At 34.7% G+C, this 21853-nt stretch overlaps 2 protein-coding genes across 2 annotated transcripts; one reads left to right on the top strand and one right to left on the bottom strand.

Moving 5' to 3' along the window:
* Positions 1 to 9877: 9877 nt before the first annotated feature.
* On the top strand, positions 9878 to 14555 carry LOC120630531. The gene is made up of 6 exons (XM_039899782.1): positions 9878 to 9963; positions 10453 to 10559; positions 10897 to 11010; positions 11641 to 11779; positions 12572 to 12676; positions 14382 to 14555. The coding sequence occupies exons 1-6, from the start codon at positions 9878 to 9880 to the stop codon at positions 14410 to 14412; spliced, it is 582 nt and encodes a 193-aa protein (XP_039755716.1). The 3' UTR covers positions 14413 to 14555.
* On the bottom strand, positions 13073 to 21812 carry LOC120630530 (U3 small nucleolar RNA-associated protein 4 homolog). The gene is made up of 11 exons (XM_039899780.1): positions 21635 to 21812; positions 21157 to 21536; positions 20610 to 20791; positions 19739 to 19929; positions 18550 to 18705; positions 17789 to 18122; positions 16656 to 16839; positions 15711 to 15934; positions 14654 to 14827; positions 13419 to 13514; positions 13073 to 13199 (listed from the first exon to the last, which is right to left on the bottom strand). Exons 1-11 carry the CDS (start codon positions 21733 to 21735, stop codon positions 13083 to 13085), a joined length of 2139 nt encoding a protein of 712 aa, XP_039755714.1. The 5' UTR covers positions 21736 to 21812; the 3' UTR covers positions 13073 to 13082.
* Positions 21813 to 21853: the final 41 nt, after the last annotated feature.

Here is a 21853-nt window from a genome sequence, read left to right as displayed (position 1 = left end):
CCGCTCGTCCGCACTCGACCTATTAAGGAATTTAGCCCAAATAACCAGTCTTTTACTTTGTCACTTTACTCTTCATTATCATAGTGAGACAAATGAGTTGTGGAGCCTAAGCCTATTTACTAAAGATGCTTGCTTCAACGTGCTTAGAGCGTGATGGGTTATGATGGAAATAAAAAATACTAGCCATTTCAGATTAGTGGTAGTCAGATTGGCTGTCACGAAACACAATTAGGTCGTACAGGAAGTTAAGCAAAGGTATAGCGAAGTTGCGTGGCCGCGGAGCAAGGCAAAAAGGGAAAAGTACGTAGAGCAAAAACGTATGTACCAAAGACTTATGTAGATAATGTATCAAGATTTGTTGACACGTCATAAGAGCGTATTATTTGAAAGACCAGTGTGGAAGTGCGTATGAAGAATAAAGAAATTGTAAGTTACTGGTACATGGACGAACGCATGGGAGAGTAAACTTTAGGCCCGCCAATGATCTATCATATTTATCATAAATCGCAAACCTTGTACTAAAACATAACCAATGTTTTATTCTATTAACCTTAATACGATTGATTCACCGTATCAATGCACAGGGTATGCAGATGATAAAAAATGAAGAAAATCTACAGTACCGGTTATCAAAACTTAAGGGTCGGCTTTTTATAACTCTTAAAATGCCTATCCTTATGTTTTTCATAACCTGTACTGGAGATTTATTCAATTTTATATCATCTGCCCGTTTAGTGCATACCCTGTGCATACACCGTATGCACGCCACTGGCTATATGCCTTTGCGGAGATCTCTGAAAGAAAATGCTTGAGTAGATACTTAATCTACCAAACTACCACTATTGGTTTTTAGGTCTCAGGTTGGTTGGAAATTTATTACAATTTTTAATACAGTATTAATTATAGCAGTAAACGAACAAATCATGTAAAGTTTGCATACCTACTTGCTATAGTTATATGTACTTAGGTACAGTTACAAATATAATTGACTCAGCTAATTACCCGTCTCATACAACACAAATACTCTTACATAAACATCTGCATGACCTACCTATGATGCATATTATCTATAATTAATGTACCTATAGTTAATAAACTATAACGATTGCAGATAATAGATATAGGTAGGTACTTAGTACTTACCGTTTGCGCAGTATATATTTTTGCGCATTTACAAAAATAGTAGCTTGAATTTGTGTCGTAGTGTTAGAAACAAATATGTCCACAAAACTTGTACTTAGGACTATGAATAATTATATGGAGGTATCTTGTAATTGTCGGGGCTACTTCACATGACGCTATAGTGGCATAGCTTTTTTCTTGGTTTTTAAACGATTTCCTGAGTTTACTTTCGGCTTATTTACATCGACTAACTTCGAGTCTGAACTTTTATCCCCCTATTTTTAATACATTTTCTTAATAGGTTTCCAAAACGATTGGTTGAATAAGATTTTGTTATCTAAATTAATCATTGATTTAAATTTCCTTTACATTTTCCGAGATATTGTTGAAAAAGCATAAATTCTCGGCAATTATATATTTGTCGGAGGTAAATTTGTCAACATTCGGCACATTAACAAATTTTGCTACCGTACGTACTAGTTTAAGAGTATATCAGAAAAATTTCCAGGAAACAGACTCCCTCGGTGCCTTATGATACCATAAAAAAGTATTACGTATAGTAATTTATGATATTGAAATACTTGATTAGTTTAGTCCACAACCCTGCATAGTCAAAATCAGGCACCTACGTATGTACGATTCTTGCGATCCCTATCGTAGATAGGTAACCGTAGTTAATGAAATATTGCGAAAGGACTCTTTTTTCTTTGCGTTTTAAAATACAAAACAATAATATTGGCTAAGTGTATTTGTTCTATAGGCAGATGTTTTAAAAAACTACGCGTGAACTATATATAATATAATGTGCGAAATTTTTATTTAGTGGTGTCAGTTTAATAAATGTTATAGTGGATAAATATTTTAAAATTTACATTGAATATTCTTTAGATTTTTTTTTTTGATAGAATAGTAATAATTCTATACAATTGTCTACGTCCTCTCGTACTTATTCTTATATAAAGAATTAGTAAAAGATGAAAGTTTATAAAGTTACTCAGACTAGACCTGCCAGCGGTGGTTTTGTGAGTAATGAATGTTTAAATCTTACATTCAAATACGGTATGAGACGAATTAATAAACAAAAGCTGTCACGAACAGAAAGTATTAAGATAGTTAAAGTCATTTATCTGTACATTAGTTGAACTCGTATAAATAGGAGTCTAGATATATAAATTTCCATAATGCAATTCGTCTAGACCGAACTAAGTGCTAGGCTAGAACACCGTCTGGAGGTGAAGCGAATAATAGTTGCAGAGCGCTGCACTTTATACGCCCGCGCCGTTTGTGTCGCGCCGCGCCGCTTTGTATCAGCTTCGATAGATACATCCAACGAATATTCTTTACCAATATTAAATAAAAATATTTGTATTTAATTTTATTCTTTCTTTAATTGGAAAACCAACAGTTGTAATTACTAAATTGTTAACAAATTGGTTGAGTTAAAACTAATAACAGGTTTCCACCGATAAGTTTTATATAAACAAGGGTACCTGGTATATATCTGGTACCTACGTTTACCTACATTTTTACCCAGCAAAAATGCAGCAAACTATATCTAAAAATTAAGTTTACCTAACATGCAATATCAAAGTTTATCTAATAGGTTGCGAAGTGCACTATTCATATTACCATAAAATAATTCAATTTCGGGGTCATTGTAAACAGAATTAAGAGGGCAAGAGACACGGATTACAAAATAATTAAATGTGTTCTTAGTTTTAGTTCAGGTATGTGCACTAAAAAGTAATAAATGATTGTTAACTTAATAAAACATGAATATCCACCCCATAAAGTTGTAACGAAAATTGAAATGGTTTTAAATCTTTGTTTCTAAAGAGACATCTAAAAGGCAAATAGATTCATATTTATAAATTAAAACCTCAACAAAAGTTTAAATATCAGAAAATTTTTCTTCGCGATAATTGTCTGCAGCGAAGTCACGGCCAACCGTTACTTCATATCAACGAGGTAAAACGGGAGAGGGTTGGTGGTTACCCTTACCGGGTTAGGTTGCCCCTTTTGACCGAAATGAAAATTTTACTGGCGTTTTAATAGCGGTCCTAGCAAACATCAAAAGTTTACGTCACGAACTGTATAACTGTTTAATCAGCAATATTACTTGTAAAACGCTACGCAGCGCACGCACAGTTACATAAATCTGACATTTAATAAATTTATTTAAATAAATAATTACATTTAAAAAATATTCAACAAACTACCCTCTGATTTGGTAACTTTATTTTTAGTGTTAGTAAAAATTGGGGGCTTACTGCCGTCGTTTATAACATGAGAACGACTAAGACACAAGAAGGAATGTTTGTGACTTCTGAGTCTCAATACAAGACTGAATTGTGTCGAAAACATCCGTATTTATATAAAATACCCACCCACAAAATGTCATGAAAATGTACTGTGAAATGTGAATGGAATATAATTTTAATTCTTTTTAATTTAATTTTAACATTTGTTAAAATGGTATATAAAATGTATATATTTTTATCCAAAGTGTAATTATATTTACCCAAATCTCAAAATTTAATAAAACAAACAGTATTATTTTAAAATGACAGTTTTATATGAAATACCTTGACGTCCCTAGTAAAGATTATAGTTTTGATACTTACTTGTCTATTATCTATTTGTGCTCATGGGTCTGCATAGATAATAGAAATGTACGAGCAATATGATAAGTTATACAACAATGTATCTAATATTGAAGGCGCTTTGGTTATTTGCTTAGTCTAGACTTCACGCTGGAGGACAAGTGAGGCATGCAAAACGTCTGGAGGTGAGATGAAGGCCTCAATGCTGACTTTGAAATGCAACGTAGCTTTGTTTGTTTACCCAAAATCTTTATCTAAAGACACGGAGATATTAAATAATTGGAATGGAATTATGGAATATGGATTATGGAATTTCTTTTTATAATCCGAGATTTCGTCGGGTTTTTCGGTTACTTAAAACTCCTGAGAGAACCGTTAGTTTTTGGGAAAGAAAAAGTATCCTAATCAGGATGAAATCTATCTCTATACTTACATAATTTCGTCAAAATCAGTATAATCTTTGAAGTCTTGCATAGGTAACAAGTTATTTTAAAAATCCCCGGAAGAAACTAAATAAAATATCCTGGAAAGATAATCTGCTGCTATTCCAATATAAAAAGTATAAGTGGGTAATGGCCATCTCCAGGGTGCTAAATTTCATTAATATCCTTGTTGTGAATAAGCCTATATCAGAGCAGCAACAGATAACTTACAAATAACAATTTGCATTTATAATATAAGTATGCGATAATATTTATTTACTTCGTTTTAATAGCTACTAAATAAATCTGCCTTAAGGTTCTGCGTTAGGTTAGCATGTTTCTACTACGGATCAAACAATTGTTTGGTGTTGTGACTTTCTGTGAGTGATTTCCAGTAACAACGCGGAGCAAAGGATTTGACTTTGCCCTTACTTCGAAGAGCACGTAAAGCTGCCGGTCACGTTAATTATTACTCGCATGTGATAATAATCGTCAAATCCTGCCACTCCACAACGGACCAGCGTGGTGGGTAGTCGAATGCTATAATTCTGTCTCCCTCACTCTCTCTTTCTCTCTCTCTCTCTCTCTCTCTCTCTCTCTCTCTCTCTCTCTCCCTCCCTCTCTATCTCTCTTCTATGAGAATGTAAGACTATGCACAGCGGCGATGTAGCTGAGGAAACTGATGAGTACAAAGTGTCCATTTTCGTAGGTATAGATAGGCATTTCGACCATTGAAAAGATCAGACAAGCCGAATGAAGTTCGACGGGTTGGGTTTACGCGCGACTGGATTGTTAATAGGGCGGTCTAGACGCGGGGGCGGGCGGAAAATATAGTTCTTCATTGACGGAAGTAATCACGTTATAGTTTTGCTATTTTATTGACGGTTCTCCATCGATTACTATTGCTTGGTACTATTTTGTTGAATTAACAAATAACAAATGAACTTTAGAAGAAATAAATAGTCTGAGATTACCTTCTTTGTAAGTTTTCAATGATGATGGTACAGTTTAGTGGCGATGCTAGTATTCAATAATTTATTGAAGGTACGATACTACGTTTTGCAGCTTGTTTTCACAATAAGTTAAGTTTCTATTGAAGCAAAAATATAGAATCTTGTATAACGATCTCGACATAGTTTCGTTTAATATATTATGTCGGTGTACATAATATCATTTAAGTACCTAGGTGCGGCAGTCTAGACGCGTGGGCGGGCGGGTAAGCCTAACGCACTTTGTTTGATCACGCCGGGAAAATTATACGCCCTTTATGCCTCAGCAGCTTTTATAGAAGTAGGTTACATTGTATCTTTATTATTAACTTTGCCCTAAGAAAAGATCAAATGGCGTAGGTATCGCGTGATTTTTTTAAAGTTTGAGAATCTATTGATCGATCAATATAAAAAAAAAATCATCATTTATTTTATACAAATTAAACAAGCCGTAACTAAAAACCGGTATAATAAATTGAGCAAATTGTAGCACTGTGGGATTTTGTGGTAACCGAATGTTTCTGTAAAATTTCTTTTGACAATACAAATCCTAGTTTGTTAACCAGACAAGAAATAAATATATACTACAACATTTTTAAGTCGGTGCCAAGAAAAGGTAAAATTACTAAATTTATAGTACCTAATAAGGAAAGTACTCATATCAAAAATCTTTTTCACTCCTCTAAGTGGATAGTTTGCTATCTAAATTATAATATCTAAATGTCATCCATCGTTATTTCCACTTGACCACATGGTGTATTTCGAAAGAATATGGTGACGATTTCCTTTAAAAAATACTCATATAGGTGCGCCTATAATATTTGAACATTTCTCTCGATTTCTCCATATATATCGGCGGAGTAATCGAGTAACAAATATACTACGAAAAAAAAACATATAGTCTCTAAATTCGACTATGTTTTTTAAGTTAGTGGAAAAGGGATGCGTAGTCCTTTACATTGCTATGTCATTGATTTAATATGCTACTGTTCTATGATATTAATTTCATCAAAAAAATAACGTGTGAAACACTATTTTTAATGCCGTATGCACTAACGTGAAATTGCTGTTAACTGCAAACTGAAATTGCTGACAGCAAAAATATAATTTAATGCCACTTATTTCGTAAATTTAATATGAAATTAGCAACAAGAAAATTATGTATTACTCCGATGAACTTTTCAAAGTGCGTTTTGGTTGGTTAAAGCTAATGGGCATTTCAATCGTAATCTGGGTTAAAATTATAAAGCAATTATGTAACTCCAAATCAGATTTATAATCGGCTTTCAAAGAATAGGGTCATTATTGAATTTAAAATCAGTCTATAGGCTTTTACTCGAGTACCATTACACATAGTTTTATTAGAATGATGAATTAGATGCATACACCTACCTTAAAAGACAAGTTTTCTTATTAAATAAATTAATATATACTACAAAAATACACACATCGCCATCTAGCCCCAAAGTGAGCGTAGCTTGTGTTATGGGTACTAAGATAGCTGATGAATATTTTTATGAATATAATACTGAACATAAACACACACAGATACATTGAAAAATATTCATGTTCATCACACAAATATTTTTCCATTTGTGGGAATCGAACCCACGGCCTTGGACGCAAAAAGCAGGGTCGCTGCCCATTGCGCCAACCGGATGTCATTTATCATAGCCATACCCATTACCGATCGACGGCATGGATCTTCTGCAATGAAAAGGAGCTTAGGCGATAGCCCACCACGCTAGTCCAGTGCAGATTGGTGTGCTTCAAGCCTTCATACGCCTTTGAGGACTTTATGAAGAACAATCAGGCATGCAGGTTTCCTCACGATGTTTTCCTTCACCGTTACAGCAAGTGATATTTTAATTGCTTCAAACGCACATAACTTTTCGAATTCGAAAGTGAAACCTAACCTAACCACTAGGCTATGACCACTTCTATACCTATAGGATTAGCGTTATGTGTTGTTGTAATTTAAAATTGAAGACTAAAGCTATGGAAAATGTAGTTGTATCTTATACATAATATTATACGTTGACTTATAGTGGAGTTTAGTCTAGACACCGCGCGTCGGCAGTCGGATAAGTTTACGATACTTTATGAGATCACACCGAAAGAATTACGACCTTTCCACTTCAGCGGCTCCTGCAAAATTGGGTCACAGTATATTTTATTACGTGAGGGTTGTGTGGGAAAATTGCTATATGAAATTATTACGTTGGTCAAACAACATTTTATGATTTAATACCCTATGATGGAAAAAGGAAACCCTGATAAGATAGATTACTGACTGTATATCTGTAAAGGATTTGTTTTCTAGTACATATTAAACGTTATGAATAAAGGCGACATCCCTGGCGCTTTGGTTTTGGCTATGGTACACGGCAGAAGCTGTTCAATATCGATCTCAATTTTTTCTGGTCTGGTCTGGTCTGGCTTCAGCTGTGACCCTAACGACAAAGACGTGCCGGAAAACGTTTAAGCGTTTAGATGCGATGCCGCTTATAAACTGGTTGGATTTTAATACCACTGCCATACCCCTAACAGGTAAGGACACTATCATCTTAACTGTAATATTATTTGTAGTAAAATAGAAAAATTACACAGTTAAATATCAAGATCTATTATAACCAGATAAGGCATGCTGACAGAAACAGAGAAAATATTGTATTTACGAGTATCTAATAATATATGTTTATGAAAACGTATTTTTATTTATATTCGAAGTGAGTTTGGTGTTTATTTTCAATAGATAAAACTGCACATTCTAGCGATCATGACAGGTGAAACGCCGAATTCAAAATTATGACGTCACTTCAATATGAACATAGTGTTTTACCGCTTGAACTTCGATAATCTCTGCGTGTATCAAGTGTTTTGTGATTTCAAACTATCAGTTGCTAAGTATTTTTTTAACAATATCTAAATGAAATGCTCTTTAGCTATGGAACGAGGTCTTTCTAAAGCACTAATTTGCCTCACGAGTACGGCTATGACACTCTACGAACGTTTTCGCCGGAAATAAAATATTTTTTAGGTAGATAAATAGAATAGTAGATAAAGATAGTTATATTTATACTATTCTTCCGAACATCATAGAGCAGTTTTTTTTTAATTAGTCATTTTGCCTATTCATACCGTAACACCCTGCATGGTGTTATGTTACTAAGCAACTCGAAGCCTCGTACACAAAGTCTCGGATGATAAAAAAACTATATATTAACACAGGATTCTCTATATTAAGACGGAAGGTTTAGGTTTCACTATGCTGCCTTTGACCAGAGGATCAGGTGGTAAATAACGAATTGGCATCTTCCTAACCTATCACATTGATCCCCTATTCAGTTACCAACACAGATTCCGTGCATAAAAGACTCCTCGCATGCAGGTTTCTACACAATATTTTCTTTTACCGCTAAAGCTAGTGATATTTAATGTATAAACTTAATATTAATGCATGGTTAAAATGCCACACTGATTTACGTTGTATCTACTAGGCCTTTGGAAAAAAACTAAAATATAAATATGATTCATCGTAGACTTTCATTCAATAGCAGAGGTTAAATAATTACAACGGCGAAGTTTCAAAGACTTTGTACAGAGGACGTCCTAGTCTAAATAGCATTCTACATAACGCGACGGTTGAATTGTATAGGCACCACAGAACTTGCGCAGTTTCAATTCAATTTACCGTAGCGGCCAATGCGTTACCGCGTAGAGCGTCCTACGAATAACCATCGACCACGAAGCGGTGTACTTGCCTTGTGGTTTGCATTACTAAGTAACGCAATTCCACTACTGGCACTGTTAACGAGATCATCATAATAACATATCTTTGGCAATTTTTTTACTACTGCTTTTACCGAATGAAGTTTTTAAGATGTCTCTCAACGAGTTTATATAAAACGTAAGCGTAAAGAGAAATTAAGGAAAATTAATTAATTAAATGTTAAGGATTATTTAAACGATAAAAAGCTTGGGTGTGAATTGATCTAACTTCATAGCATCAAAAAAATTTGGCTAAGTTTGTTGTGGGCTTTTCATAGACCATGCGCATTTGTAACCCTCGTAGCTTTAGGTTTAAGTTGTCGAACGAAACTATCAACATTACACAATATTGTAAACATATATGTATGAACGCTACATAAGTGCCTGTGATAGGCCCACATGAATAAAGAATATTTGTTTGTTTTTACTCAACCTAGCAATAATACAACTAATGGTAAACTGTTGAAAATCCAGACAACTTATCTTTGAAGACATTCATAAGACCATTACCATTTACATAACCGACCTAACCAACATGACACTCTTTCAAATTAAAATCTCGAGGCAGCTGGAGAGAATATACCTTTACGTTTTTGGAGTAGATAGCATTCCAACAACCTACCAAGCTTTTTAGGACATTAATAATATTTTCTTTTGTACTTGTGTTTTCGACGCCATTGGATGCTTGGAAGAGTTCGCTAAATAGTTATAAGGCCGCCAAATTGTATACGGTATGTTGTGTTGTTTTTGCATTTTTGTTAGGTGTGCAATAAAAGTGTATTTACACCTTGTAGTATTGATATGGGAGGCACTTTGCCAACTTAAGATCATTGTTTGAAACGCGCTTGATCAATTCCGACCTAGCTCTGGTTACCATGACAAACAAAGCTAGCATTTACGCATAATAAGATACTTTCAATAATAAATCACTGGAAGAAAGGATAATATTAATGTCTAGTGATTATTTTCAATGGAAAATACAAATCAGGCCCCTACAGCCGGCATTGGCGTTCGCAGAGAACCATCTAGTGATCCCGTCAAAGCGCAAGGAATTCTGTAAGAATTGTTACCAAATTAAACATTTGCTTTGTCTTATAGGTTATTCTAGTTAAACTTTTTATTACTCCCACTTTAAAGTATAATATATTTAAATAACAATGTAACACCTTTGTGAATCATTTAATTTAGTGAGATACCTTAATGGCATTGCATACAAATTTGAAATTACCTACAGTTAGTAGGTAATATAAAGGGTAATATCGGATTGGTCACGACTTCAGCCTTCCTTTCATGGGTATTCCGGCACGAACCCCTTAATGCTCAGTAATAAGAAATTGAATTCTTATCACTTGCTAAAGCAATAAATAAATAACATTAAGAAACCTGCATGCCTGAGAATTCTCCAAGTTTTCAAAGCCCTGTAAAGTCTAGATACCAAACTGCACTTGATCAGCGCTGTGGAATGCGTCCTCAACTTTTTCATCCGGAGTAGAGACCTGTGCCCTGTAGTGGGCCGGTAATGGGATGATATGAAATTGTTTTCAGAAAATCGGTTAGCAAAAAAGAGAAGCACGCTGCACGTCTTTGGCATCAACGATGGGATTTCTTGACTCGGGTACGCGAGGTACAAGAAGAAGAAGCCCTGAGCATGGGTAGGTTCTTATTTATACGCGTGTAATTTCTTTCTTCTAACATAGGATCCATATGAGAAGACACTCATAGCAAAATAATTATAATATATACTTAGCATAGTTAGGAGGTATCAGCTGTTACTGACAGTTCAAATACTAAGAATCGTTTTTTTTTCTTTGTTCTAATTCAATGTGGCGCCCACTAAACGCAATATTGACTTTAGTTATGTTGCTTCCAGTATCATGTACCTACCTTTATGAGTTTTTTCTTACTGGAGCGTTTAAAAAATACAAACTTAGATATACTTATGGGGAAACATTCTATTTCAAAACTCACCACTGTGTACTGTTTTCTTAGGTATGTCTCTGGATGAGTATCGAGCAGCCGTTCGATCCGTGAGCTGCAAACCGGAAAAAGAGATTTCCGTCGTTGTTAAACCTTCGTCTTTACCACTTCCGCTCACCAGTGCCGGTAATAACTTAAATGTTATAGAAGCGAATTCTTGGAAACGAGACTAACTTGTGCCTTTCAGATTAGGTCGGTATCCTATGAATATCCGTTACCCTTATTATGATATCTACAACTCTTTGCGTCTATTGAAATCAGCTGCTCCGAAATCTAACCGAACCTGACACTAAATATTACCTGATGTGAGCTAATAACTTACCTGCGCTCGCTAACTCGCAATGGAAAATTAAGGTATGCCTATCTCTTAACTTAAAATTGAACAAGAAAATGTATATCTATTTCTTAAAGGGAGGTAAGGGATCGTCAATGTAAATCCAATTTGGGGTTGAATGGCTATTTATAGTATATTGTAGTAACAAAAATTGTACTCAATTATAATTTTCTCTGGTAGCTGTGGCTAGTTACCCCTACCGACAAAGACATGCCGTTAAGTGATTTCGTATTCCGGTAGGATATTGCGTTGAAATTGACTCACATGTTTGTCACAGTTTGATATGACTGCCATGTCCTAATTAATAGTCCACGCCCCACATCGTAAAGCGGTATAAGCTAGAACTAACAACCCAGGAGTCGAACTGTACGTAGGTGCCTATAATTTAGTGAAGGATCACGTGTATCACTTATTGATTTCAGGTGTAATAGGCCGTCGAGCACTGTGTGGTTTAGAGGGATTCGGACCACAAGTGAAAACTGTTCGTGACTACCCCATCCGTCCACCATTACCGCCCGGACAAATATACGACCCTTATAAGCAGACAATGGTATTCCTAGGGTATGTTTTGTTAACAATTATTTACCTTGAACTTATATACTCATAGTTTTTTCGCTTATGATCGAAGCTGTAATGAGTAACGTAAAACATGACAGGAGGTACTCGTATCAACAGGTCGGTCGTCGTCATTAAGACTGACGTCACTAAATACAATAATATATTTTTATAGTGTTTTTAGCTTTTACCTCAATCTTACATACATTTACCTAGGACGATAGGAGATATCGCATATTTATGTTTAAAATCATTAACATCTTCTTCATCATCATCACCAAAACCATAGGACACCACGCTTGACAATGGTCTTTTGTACAGATTTCCACTCACAACGTTTTTGTTTGCTTCTTGCTGATAAAAAAACAGATCGAAATTTCTAAACTGATAGAATTTGAGCCCGACTAGCAGGCATTCCTTTGTAAGAAAAACGGCCCACCAACCCGCATTGAAACAGCGTGACGGGTCTATGTTTCAAAATTAAATTCTCGTGTGAGAGTGAACCCTGATAAATTCAAATTCAAAAATATTTATTCATGTAGACCTTATCGCAGGCACTTATGAAGCGTCCTTACATTAAACATGTTAACACAAATATTAGGTGATAGTGATAACTGTATTCATTAACTAAAAACTAAAGCAAGGAGGGTTTCAAACGCGGCCTGGTATAAGAAGAGCCCACAAAAAATATAGCCAGGTTTTTTTTTTGTTATCACCATCTCACAGTCTAGTTAATGTTTAATGATGGAGATGATTATAACGATGATGGTGATGACAAATATAATAAAAATATTACAGGAGCGTGGAAGGAGATCCAATATCGTACAAACTGCCGCGAGCGCGATTCGAAATCAAGGACGAGATGTGGGCAGAACCGCAGCAGCTCTGTATAAGCTCATTTCCATTAGATAAAATAAACGATAGGAACTTTTATCATCAAGAAAGTTGAAGCTGTGGCAATAAATAAAAGAGTAAATTATGAAAAGAAGTGTTTTATATTTCTGAAGCTACTTTTTTTGGCGCGCCTGGGAAAAATGGTGAGAGTAAATTTTTACGATGCGCGCGTTTTACACCGTCACAAAAACCCGACACCATGAAGTTCGCTATAGTCAACATTTTAGTTTTTCTAGAAAAGGTTGACAGTTGACTCAATAATTAAAACAATATCTTTTATCTATTGTTAGTGTCGTTTTTTCAAAAAACGTAGAATAAGGCAAAAGATAAAATTTTTGAAAAGATTTTTATTTTGTTACGCCAAAGAAGTATAACTTCTAACGCGTGTACATAATTTTTTTTTTATTTGATTCTATTACAATGCGTGTTTCTTAGTCGCTATAACAGGTGGTAACTGTGAAACTATATTTTCGGGCAGAATTTCCAACGCCACCGCTTCATCGTCTCCCAGCCAGTGGAATCCACTTAAATACTGAAATGAAAAAAAACAGGTCTCAATTGCGCCCATTTCCTTTAACGATCAACAAGGCAATGTCTTAAAAAAAAAGAAAATTTGTAGGCCGTTTTTTTCAGGTAAAACACTGGGGTCTTAAACAGTGGATACAACTAAAAATATCATAATTAATTCGGTAAGTTCAATAGGCTCAATAGTCTTTGATATTATAACTTGTAATGTAAGAAAGAAACAAACCTTGAGCGGAATAATGCGTAGTCCTTTATTTTTTTTCGATTTAAAAGACCAGTTTTGCTTTTTTTTAGGCGCTGGCTGCTGTTCTTCATCATCATTCTAAAATTTTATAAGCATATATTGATATATATAACACTTCTGTACGTGTGTTTGTAACCTAACGCCGCGTAACGGCTGGGCCGATTTAGATGAAATTTGATGGTTTGAAAACACAATTGGACCAGGTAGATGGGGTAATTGTGTTTTTAAACACAAGAACATAAAGGGCAAGGGGAAGATTTTATTTTTATAACAAAATCGCATTTCAGGATAGTTCTTTTAAAATGTTCCGTATAGGCTCCGAATGTCCGGATTGACCTGGCGAGTAATCCTGTAAAGTTTGGTGACGATCGGAGCACTCCTATTTTTGAATTGTCAAATACAGCTTTTATTTACTATGATGATATTCTATTGTTGGGTGTACATGGGTGTAGATAATGATCTTCACCCGCTCGAGAAGAGAATGAATACGGAGAGAAATAAATGATTTAATATATTATGAGACTTAAATTAAAAATTTAATGTCGTAAGTTTATTGTTTAAATAAAATAAATCAAAATCTAGCCCGGCGAAGCGGGCTGGGTAAGCTAGTATTTTATAAATCCTGTGGTGCCTGTGAGAATTGGGAATGCATCACTAATCGAATGCTAGTATGGAAGTAGTATGGAAACTAAATCAAAATTATTTACCTAATTTAAAAAAAAACAGGATTCCACAATTTTTTTTTTATAAATAATTAATTGTGCATTTTTTTGCAATGATCATCATCATCATATCAACCCATTACCAGCCCACTACAGGGGTCTCCTCCCACAATGAAAATCGGGCCCGCAGACCACTACGCCTGATGCAGTGCAGATTGGTGGAGTTGCTTTTGGGAGTCAATAGAAAATAAGTCTATATAACCAGCAGTGGACGTCGTGCCTTTTGGGAGTCAATAGAAAAGACGTCTATATAACCAGCAGTGGACATCGTGCCTTTTGGGAGTCAATAGAAAAGACGTCTATATAACCAGCAGTGGAAGTCGTGCCTTTTGGGAGTCAATAGAAAAGACATCTATATAACCAACAGTCGACGTCGTGCCTTTTGGGAGTCAATAGAAAAGACGTCTATATAACCAGCAGTGGACGTCGTGTTTGAACATTGCGATGATGATGACGAAATATGCATCCGAATATCCGACCTAACATAATACATACCTCTGCGTCTCGCTCGAGTACCCAAAGTGAAACATCGTCTTGCATTACGAGAGCGTCGCGAACAGGGTGTGTGGTGAGTGAGATGACGGGCGACGTACGTTTACTCCATTCCGGATGATGCTCTGCTCTGCTGCATTTGGCTACTTGCTTGTTTACCAGTTGGTATTCTATAATCTATAGGATGTCATTTTATGAGCGGAAGGTGAAGCGGTGACCTTGTGGCAGTGGCGTGCATACAGGATATGCCCAAGGTATGCACTAATAGTATAACTAAGTATGTTGATATAAAATGAAAAATATCCCCAATAAAAAAAAAAAACTTAAGAATAGGACTTTGTAAGAGTTATAAAAAGCCTACTCTTTTCTTTTCTCTTTTCTTCCCTTTGCATACGCACAGCTATCATAATATCTCTCGCTTCATCCATTCATCCACCTTTCTATTTTAACTGCTACCCAGTTAAAATAGAAAGGTAGGGCGAGGGCGCCGTGAAAATGTATTAACTTGTATCATGCTATGTGCTATTCTTGGCCTTATATCATACTAGCTGTCGCCCGCATTCTTCATCCGCGATACGGTATTATACAGATCACATTTGAGCTGTTTCTTTTTCTGGGATAAAAAGTATTATGGTACTCTCCGTTCATTCAAATGAATGAACTTCAACTGAATTCTCCGTCTAAATGCCGGATATTATTAATAAAGGTTTTGCGTAGCTACTGTTTCGGTAAAAAATTAAGATGGCGGTAGGTAAAACAGGCCCATTGCTAAAGATTTTCATATCATCATTTTCACAATCAAAACCCATTTATCAAGGTTCGTTTAGCCATTTTAGAATAAGAGGGTTACAACATTATAACAAAAAGGCTCCCTTTTCGGCCCAACAACTATCTCTACACCATAAATCACGTCAATCATTGCTCCGTTGCTGCATGAAACAAGTCCAAATCAATAAGTAAAATTTGGTCTCGCATGTATAATAATTTTAGTAAGGCTAATGATATAGTCAATAGTCATACAAAGAAAGATATATACAAAATAAAAAGATATATGTCTCACCTTTTGATCCACATAAACTACGATGAGGTTTTCATGCTTATTGTCGATGGTAATAGCAGAGGGCACGCATCGGTACTTGGGCAGTGCTACGTGAAATTCGAATTTCTTAGTTTTTTTTATCCAAACTGCGATAGACCCCTGAGTATCGGCAACCACAACATACGTAGTATTTGATGGTGTTTTTTGAGACACTACTAAGTGTAATATCGATTTCGTTTTCAGGTCTGGAATTAATTGTTAATTTATATTTTAATCGCTGTTAGCTTGCGTTTTCAACGGTATTTACAAATCCCGTGGGAACCGGTCGTTTTCGTGGGATAAGATGCTGTCTCTATTACTCTCAGTCCTTTCAACTAACTCAGTCAAAATTCATATTGTTTGGCTTAGTTATGACGTAATTGGTTTAAAAGCGGTAATTAGAACATAAGGAAATGGGATGTCTGATATCTTTAAGTTCTTCGAATTGAGCCTTGTTGGCTCAAACACAAAGACGTATTTAATTGACACATATTCGGTGGTACAATTTGAGTTGAGAAATCCGAGCCAGTCCGGGATGTCAAGGAAAATCAGCGCTGTAGCAGTAAACCGGCCATCAGGATTAAGCTGAGGTGTTACTCTGTTGTTTTTTTTAATTCACACAATTTACTGTTAACTAATCTAATTAATGCTAAAGTTATTTTAATGAAACTGGTTATTCTTAGTTTGCGGTTATAATTGTTTTCTGAGTTTAAGAAGTTTTTTTGTACATTGATATGTGATGTAGGTGTTTGAATTTCATTATTATATTATTATTATAGCATACTTAAACAGATTAGCACGCTACCATCTTGGACGTTATCATCCCCTACTAACTTGAAGAGAAAGATTTTTTTTTAAAAACGAAATTTTGATACACCGAAATTCTAGTATATAAGTTTGCATTCCGCATTTGCTTTCCATACTCACATTTTTCACAGGCTATGGTCTGTACTATGGTCGCTCCCGCCTCGGGGTCTACTTGCAATATTTTCAGATCTCCACTACAACAAGCTACCAGTGTCCTCGAGTCAGCAGTGAACGCTACACGATCACAACATGTTATGCCGCTGATTAGGACTTTCGTCAACGATATGTTGCTTTGATCTTCGTCCTGTAAAAATAAGTAAAGGGCGTAATGTTCCGTAAATACGAGTATGACTTATGAAAATAATTTAAAAGTATTTTTCGCAAGTGGTGTGGGCACAGGTCATTTTTTTTTTATTCCACTACAAGTTAGCCCTTGACTGCAATCTCACTACCATATTAGAATGCATCATAAATTATGACCAGGTGAGGTTGCTGTCAATGGCTAACTTGTAGTTGAATAAATAAAAAAATAACTACCACTATGCTTATTTCTGCCGCAAAGCAGCAATATTGCAATGCTGTGTTTATGTCTAAAGGGTATGGTTGCAAGTGCCTCTGGCACCGAAATGATGAAACCGGGCAGCATGTTCAAGATACGCCCTTCGATGTGTTGACCCATTAATAGGCGACGGTTTTCCACTTACTATTAGGTAGGTCATGTTGCTTTGCCGTAAATTAATTTTATAAGAAAATAGTAAACTTTTTTATTTTTTATATTATATATCTAATGAATGATCGAATGAATACACATTATGTGCAATATCTGCAATCAGTCGCGAGACTATAATCAGATGTGCTGGGTGAGTTATTGGCAGTTACAGACGGGGAAGCCATCGCTCGACCGTCCGTCAATTGTCGAGCACGTCAGCTCGTTTTAGGCGTTTCATGCGTGCTACTAATAGTGAACGGTTTGGGTGTTTGACTAGGCGTTCTTTGTGTTTTTTGCAGAACCGGCTGAGTAAACTAAGGAAACGTAATTTTATGACTGGTAACCAAACCGCAGTGGTTTATATATATTAATACATAAATAATGGGTAATTTTAGGCTATTTCTAGTTATATTATATCTACCTTGACCAGTAGTTATCACCTAAGAAAAAGTGAAACGTTTTTTCTACAGACATAGCCAAAATCATTAGGCATTCGATTTAGGCGATTTCTATGTTTAGTGAAAAAGGGCATTTGGATACTTACACATTCCAATTTTAGCATTCTGATACTACTATCTGTAGAATACACTACTAACTCCCCGCTGGGAGACAATTCACAGCATTTAATTTGTTTCTTGCCTTTTGTTTGTATTGACACAAGTTTCACTGGCTGTTCTGTTAGTTTTAAAGTTTGTTTCTGGTTTACACTTTGTTGGTCAAATTCTTTACCAATAATATTTTCAGAATCTTCTTCTATCTGACTCTTACTATTTTCTTGCTTGATGTTTTTCATATGAGAAATATTATTTAAAATTACATTTCCACTTTTGTTCACTGCATATGAACCTAACTTCCAGACTTCAAGATAGTTGCTATACCTGTAACCCGTAAGGCAAACATCAGAGCATAAAATCAATAACGCTGATTGACAGGACGACAATCATAGTTTTTTTTTTTCAGTAGATAATATAAATAGTGGCACTTTATAGGTCTTTAAATTAGTTTAGTCTGAGTTTATAATTTGTATCAGAAGCAATAAAATCGCCTAGATTTTTGCAATAAGCAAAGGATGGACAAAATTTTAACAATCAAATTGTTAAAATTTTACACCTTTAAATATCTGTTTAGGCAAACTTAAAAATAAGTAACTAGGTAATTTTAAACTATTTTGTAAAAAAGAGAAAGAGACAGCATAACAGATAATATTATGAATAACTCAAGCTTTATCCATATTATTATAATGTTTGCAATTGAATGTATATTGCACTGTCTATTCCAGTGATTGAGTATATTATTAGATCTTACCTTAATAATAATATTTTTTTCAGAGCACAAACAGATGACCTTGGGTATGGAATCATTGGAGGTATTCTCGTAACCCATTTAGGTGGATAACTAGAAATTGTTAAATAACCATCTGCTCCAACAGATATTAGCTTATTATCATGTGTTACAAGCGCTCTGTAAATAAAAGAAAATTATAAATTTAATTTTTTTTCTGTTGCATAAAAACTTTAAATTCAAATAAATAGGTCAAATAAGAATGGTACTAGAAACAGTAAGCTAAAAAAATCGACTTTTAGTACAAAACTTATGAACTTTAAACAAAACTTTCCATTCCCATTTATATGGTTTTTTATAAATCCTTTCCTAGGATAAGCTAGCAATTAAGCATTTAAAAAGTCTAAATAGTCAGTGTTTTTTAGGGTATAAGTAACAATGTAAGCCCTACAATTTCTACATGTTAAATAATTATAGTGACCTAAACTTAGGTCAAAGTTACAATCACTGGATTTCGATTTTATAATGTTTCAGGCTTCAATTTCATTGTGTAGACCAAAGCAAAGAGCCTTTAAAAAAAGCTTAAACCAATTTTGGCCAATAATATATTGCATTGTGTTATGCTGAGACTTTTAAGTACACACTAATGTAACATGTGTTTTATGCACATGGTGTTTGATATTTAGGAAGCTGAATCTTTCTAAAATATGAACAAATTGTGCATATTCAATTTAGATGTGGATGGTATAATAAGTTTTGTAATAATGAAACCTGTACTTTTCAGTGAGTTTGATTGTTTGTGAGGTCAATAATATATATTGAATGAATGAATGAATACACTTTTATTGTACACAACATTAACATAAAAAAAAAATTGTAAATAAAAATTGAACACAAAGGATACAATTTGGCGGCCTTATCGCTACCAAAGGCGTAAAACACAGCTAAAGAAAAGAGGCAGGTGGTGAATAAAAATAAACATATATTATTTATTAAAATAATCAATCTCAAGTTAAAGCCTACTAGCACCTGGTCCTTTTAAAATTACTTCAGAAATAGATACTCTACTACTACTACTAATAGACCTGTAAGACTAATATAATTAAGATATTCATCTGTACCTGTTACTCATCGTTTTCTATTGAGATTGATAAGATAATGGGTATTATTTTCTTCTTTGTCTACTGGACAATACTGTACAATTAAAGCATACCTGACGTCGTGTTCATGTATATTCCTCTGCACACTTTTGACCCACTTTGCACAAGTCTGTTTGCCTGAGCCACTATTCACTTTGACAAACTGCATGATGACTGGATCTACTCCACTGAAGTACAGACTTTTCTCATCATCTGACACTGCTATAGATAATATATCACGCTTGTGTGTTGTGTATGATTCTATCTGAAAGTCAGATAGACATTATTAATAACAAGGAGTGCAGTTAACTAGGCACATAATTAATTTAAGGACTAAGGATTATATTATATCTTATAAAAACGTAGCTGTTGCCTATGACTTCGTGCATGTTTTTTCAGAGAAAGGAAAGGGACCATTTTACATTCCTGTGATAAAATATATCCTATGGCCATCTCCAGGAAGCACATTATTTCTTAATATAGAGTACCAATAGGATACTCAATATTACAATCAAGCCAAGTGATTTGGGTAATAAGCAATTTAATTTTAACCTAAACTTCTTGAATATTATTATATACTAAGAGATCAAATAATTCAACCTAGTCCTTCTTATTGATTAGTGTCTCTTTTTTCATGTCTAAGCAAAATGGCATGGATAAGTTAAGTGGCCATGCCATGCAGAGATTAAAAATACATTATTTTTTAATCTCACAAGTAACTTTTAACAGGAGCTTTTCTTGAACTTTTGTTATCCTATTCCTATGTCCATCTCCAGAATGCAAGCAACATGTGTGTCAAAACCAAAGGTAATCTTAGTATGGATAACCAAATGAAATCTTGAAGATTAATCTCCAGTTATTTAATTTAAATGAAACAAACATTTACACTTACCCATTCCTATTTTATTAAATTTAAGTTTTTTTTTAATTTATTAAAATTGTTACCTGATCACCCAAATTGCTATCCCAGAAAGTAAGTCGTCCTAAACTGTCTCCAGAGACTACAGTATTATCAGACAAAACAGCAAGACACCACACTATGGTTTCCTTGCCACGTCTGGCCACTGACATTCGACAGGTTGCTTGCCCTGTCTCTACATTCCACACTCTTATAGAATCTACAGAACCTAAAAATTAGAAAGACCAATTAACAAACAATAAAGAATTACTAAAATTGATAAAAGTAGTGTACAAATTGTCAATATTAGGTAAGCATACTCTTTGTATTCTACTAGTACTAAGGTAATCATTGATGTCCATTATGAGTGGGCCATGTGGACTATACCAGATGAAGAGCAAAATATTGACGTAATATAGCTGGGTAACATGAATTTTTGTATGAAGACAAAAATATTTTGGTACACAAATCTAGGGAATCAGATAAATTATCCATACATTTTATGAATAATTTAAAAGCTGAATGTTAAGCCCATAAGTTTGTTGACAAATTGAAAGACATGCAATAATAAGTTAAATGCAGTTCTTATGTTACCTGTCACTAATATATTTCCTGTATGGTCAAATTTGCAACACATTATCCTTCCCTCTTGCTTATCAAACAACTTTTTATAAACAATGTCATCATTTTCAACTGAGTACAAATTAACGTAGCCCTGTTCAGTTCCAACTGCCACAACAGAATTAGTCAAATTTACATCAAGACACCATGCAGCATAACCAGTAAGAATAACGGTATTCTTAACACAAAGTTTTTCAGTATCCCATTCAACCATCGCACCACCAAGTCCTGTCGATAACAATCTCTGATCCACCCAACCGAGTGCTTCAACTGATGTGTTCTCTACGCCTGGTATAAACTTGATAAGGTAAGGAGCGTAATTTAAGTCCCATATCTCAATTGATGCATCTTGTCTGTAAGTATTATTACAAATTTTATTTTGTTCTTATATATTCTCATAAAACTCAAGTATTTTTACTTGCTTAGAACAAACAAACAACACAAAACGTACCTGGCTAAAGCGAGAACCTTATTGCTTTTACTAAATGCAACACAGTTAACCTGAACTGGTTTTGGATTGTAATATCGTACCCTATGAAGTTTACAAGCCATTTCAATAATAAGATTTTCAAATAATCGCGAAAACTGAAATACCTTCGGTATAAAATGAAAGCATGGCAATGTTATGACAGCTGACACTGACAGTAACATGTGCCCTAGATCATAGATT

The sequence above is a fragment of the Pararge aegeria genome, chromosome 16 (genome assembly GCF_905163445.1).
Source record: "Pararge aegeria chromosome 16, ilParAegt1.1, whole genome shotgun sequence".
Taxonomy (NCBI): domain Eukaryota; kingdom Metazoa; phylum Arthropoda; class Insecta; order Lepidoptera; family Nymphalidae; genus Pararge; species Pararge aegeria.
The sequence above is the reverse complement of the archived record's forward strand: the minus strand, read 5'-3'. Positions and strand labels throughout refer to the sequence as shown.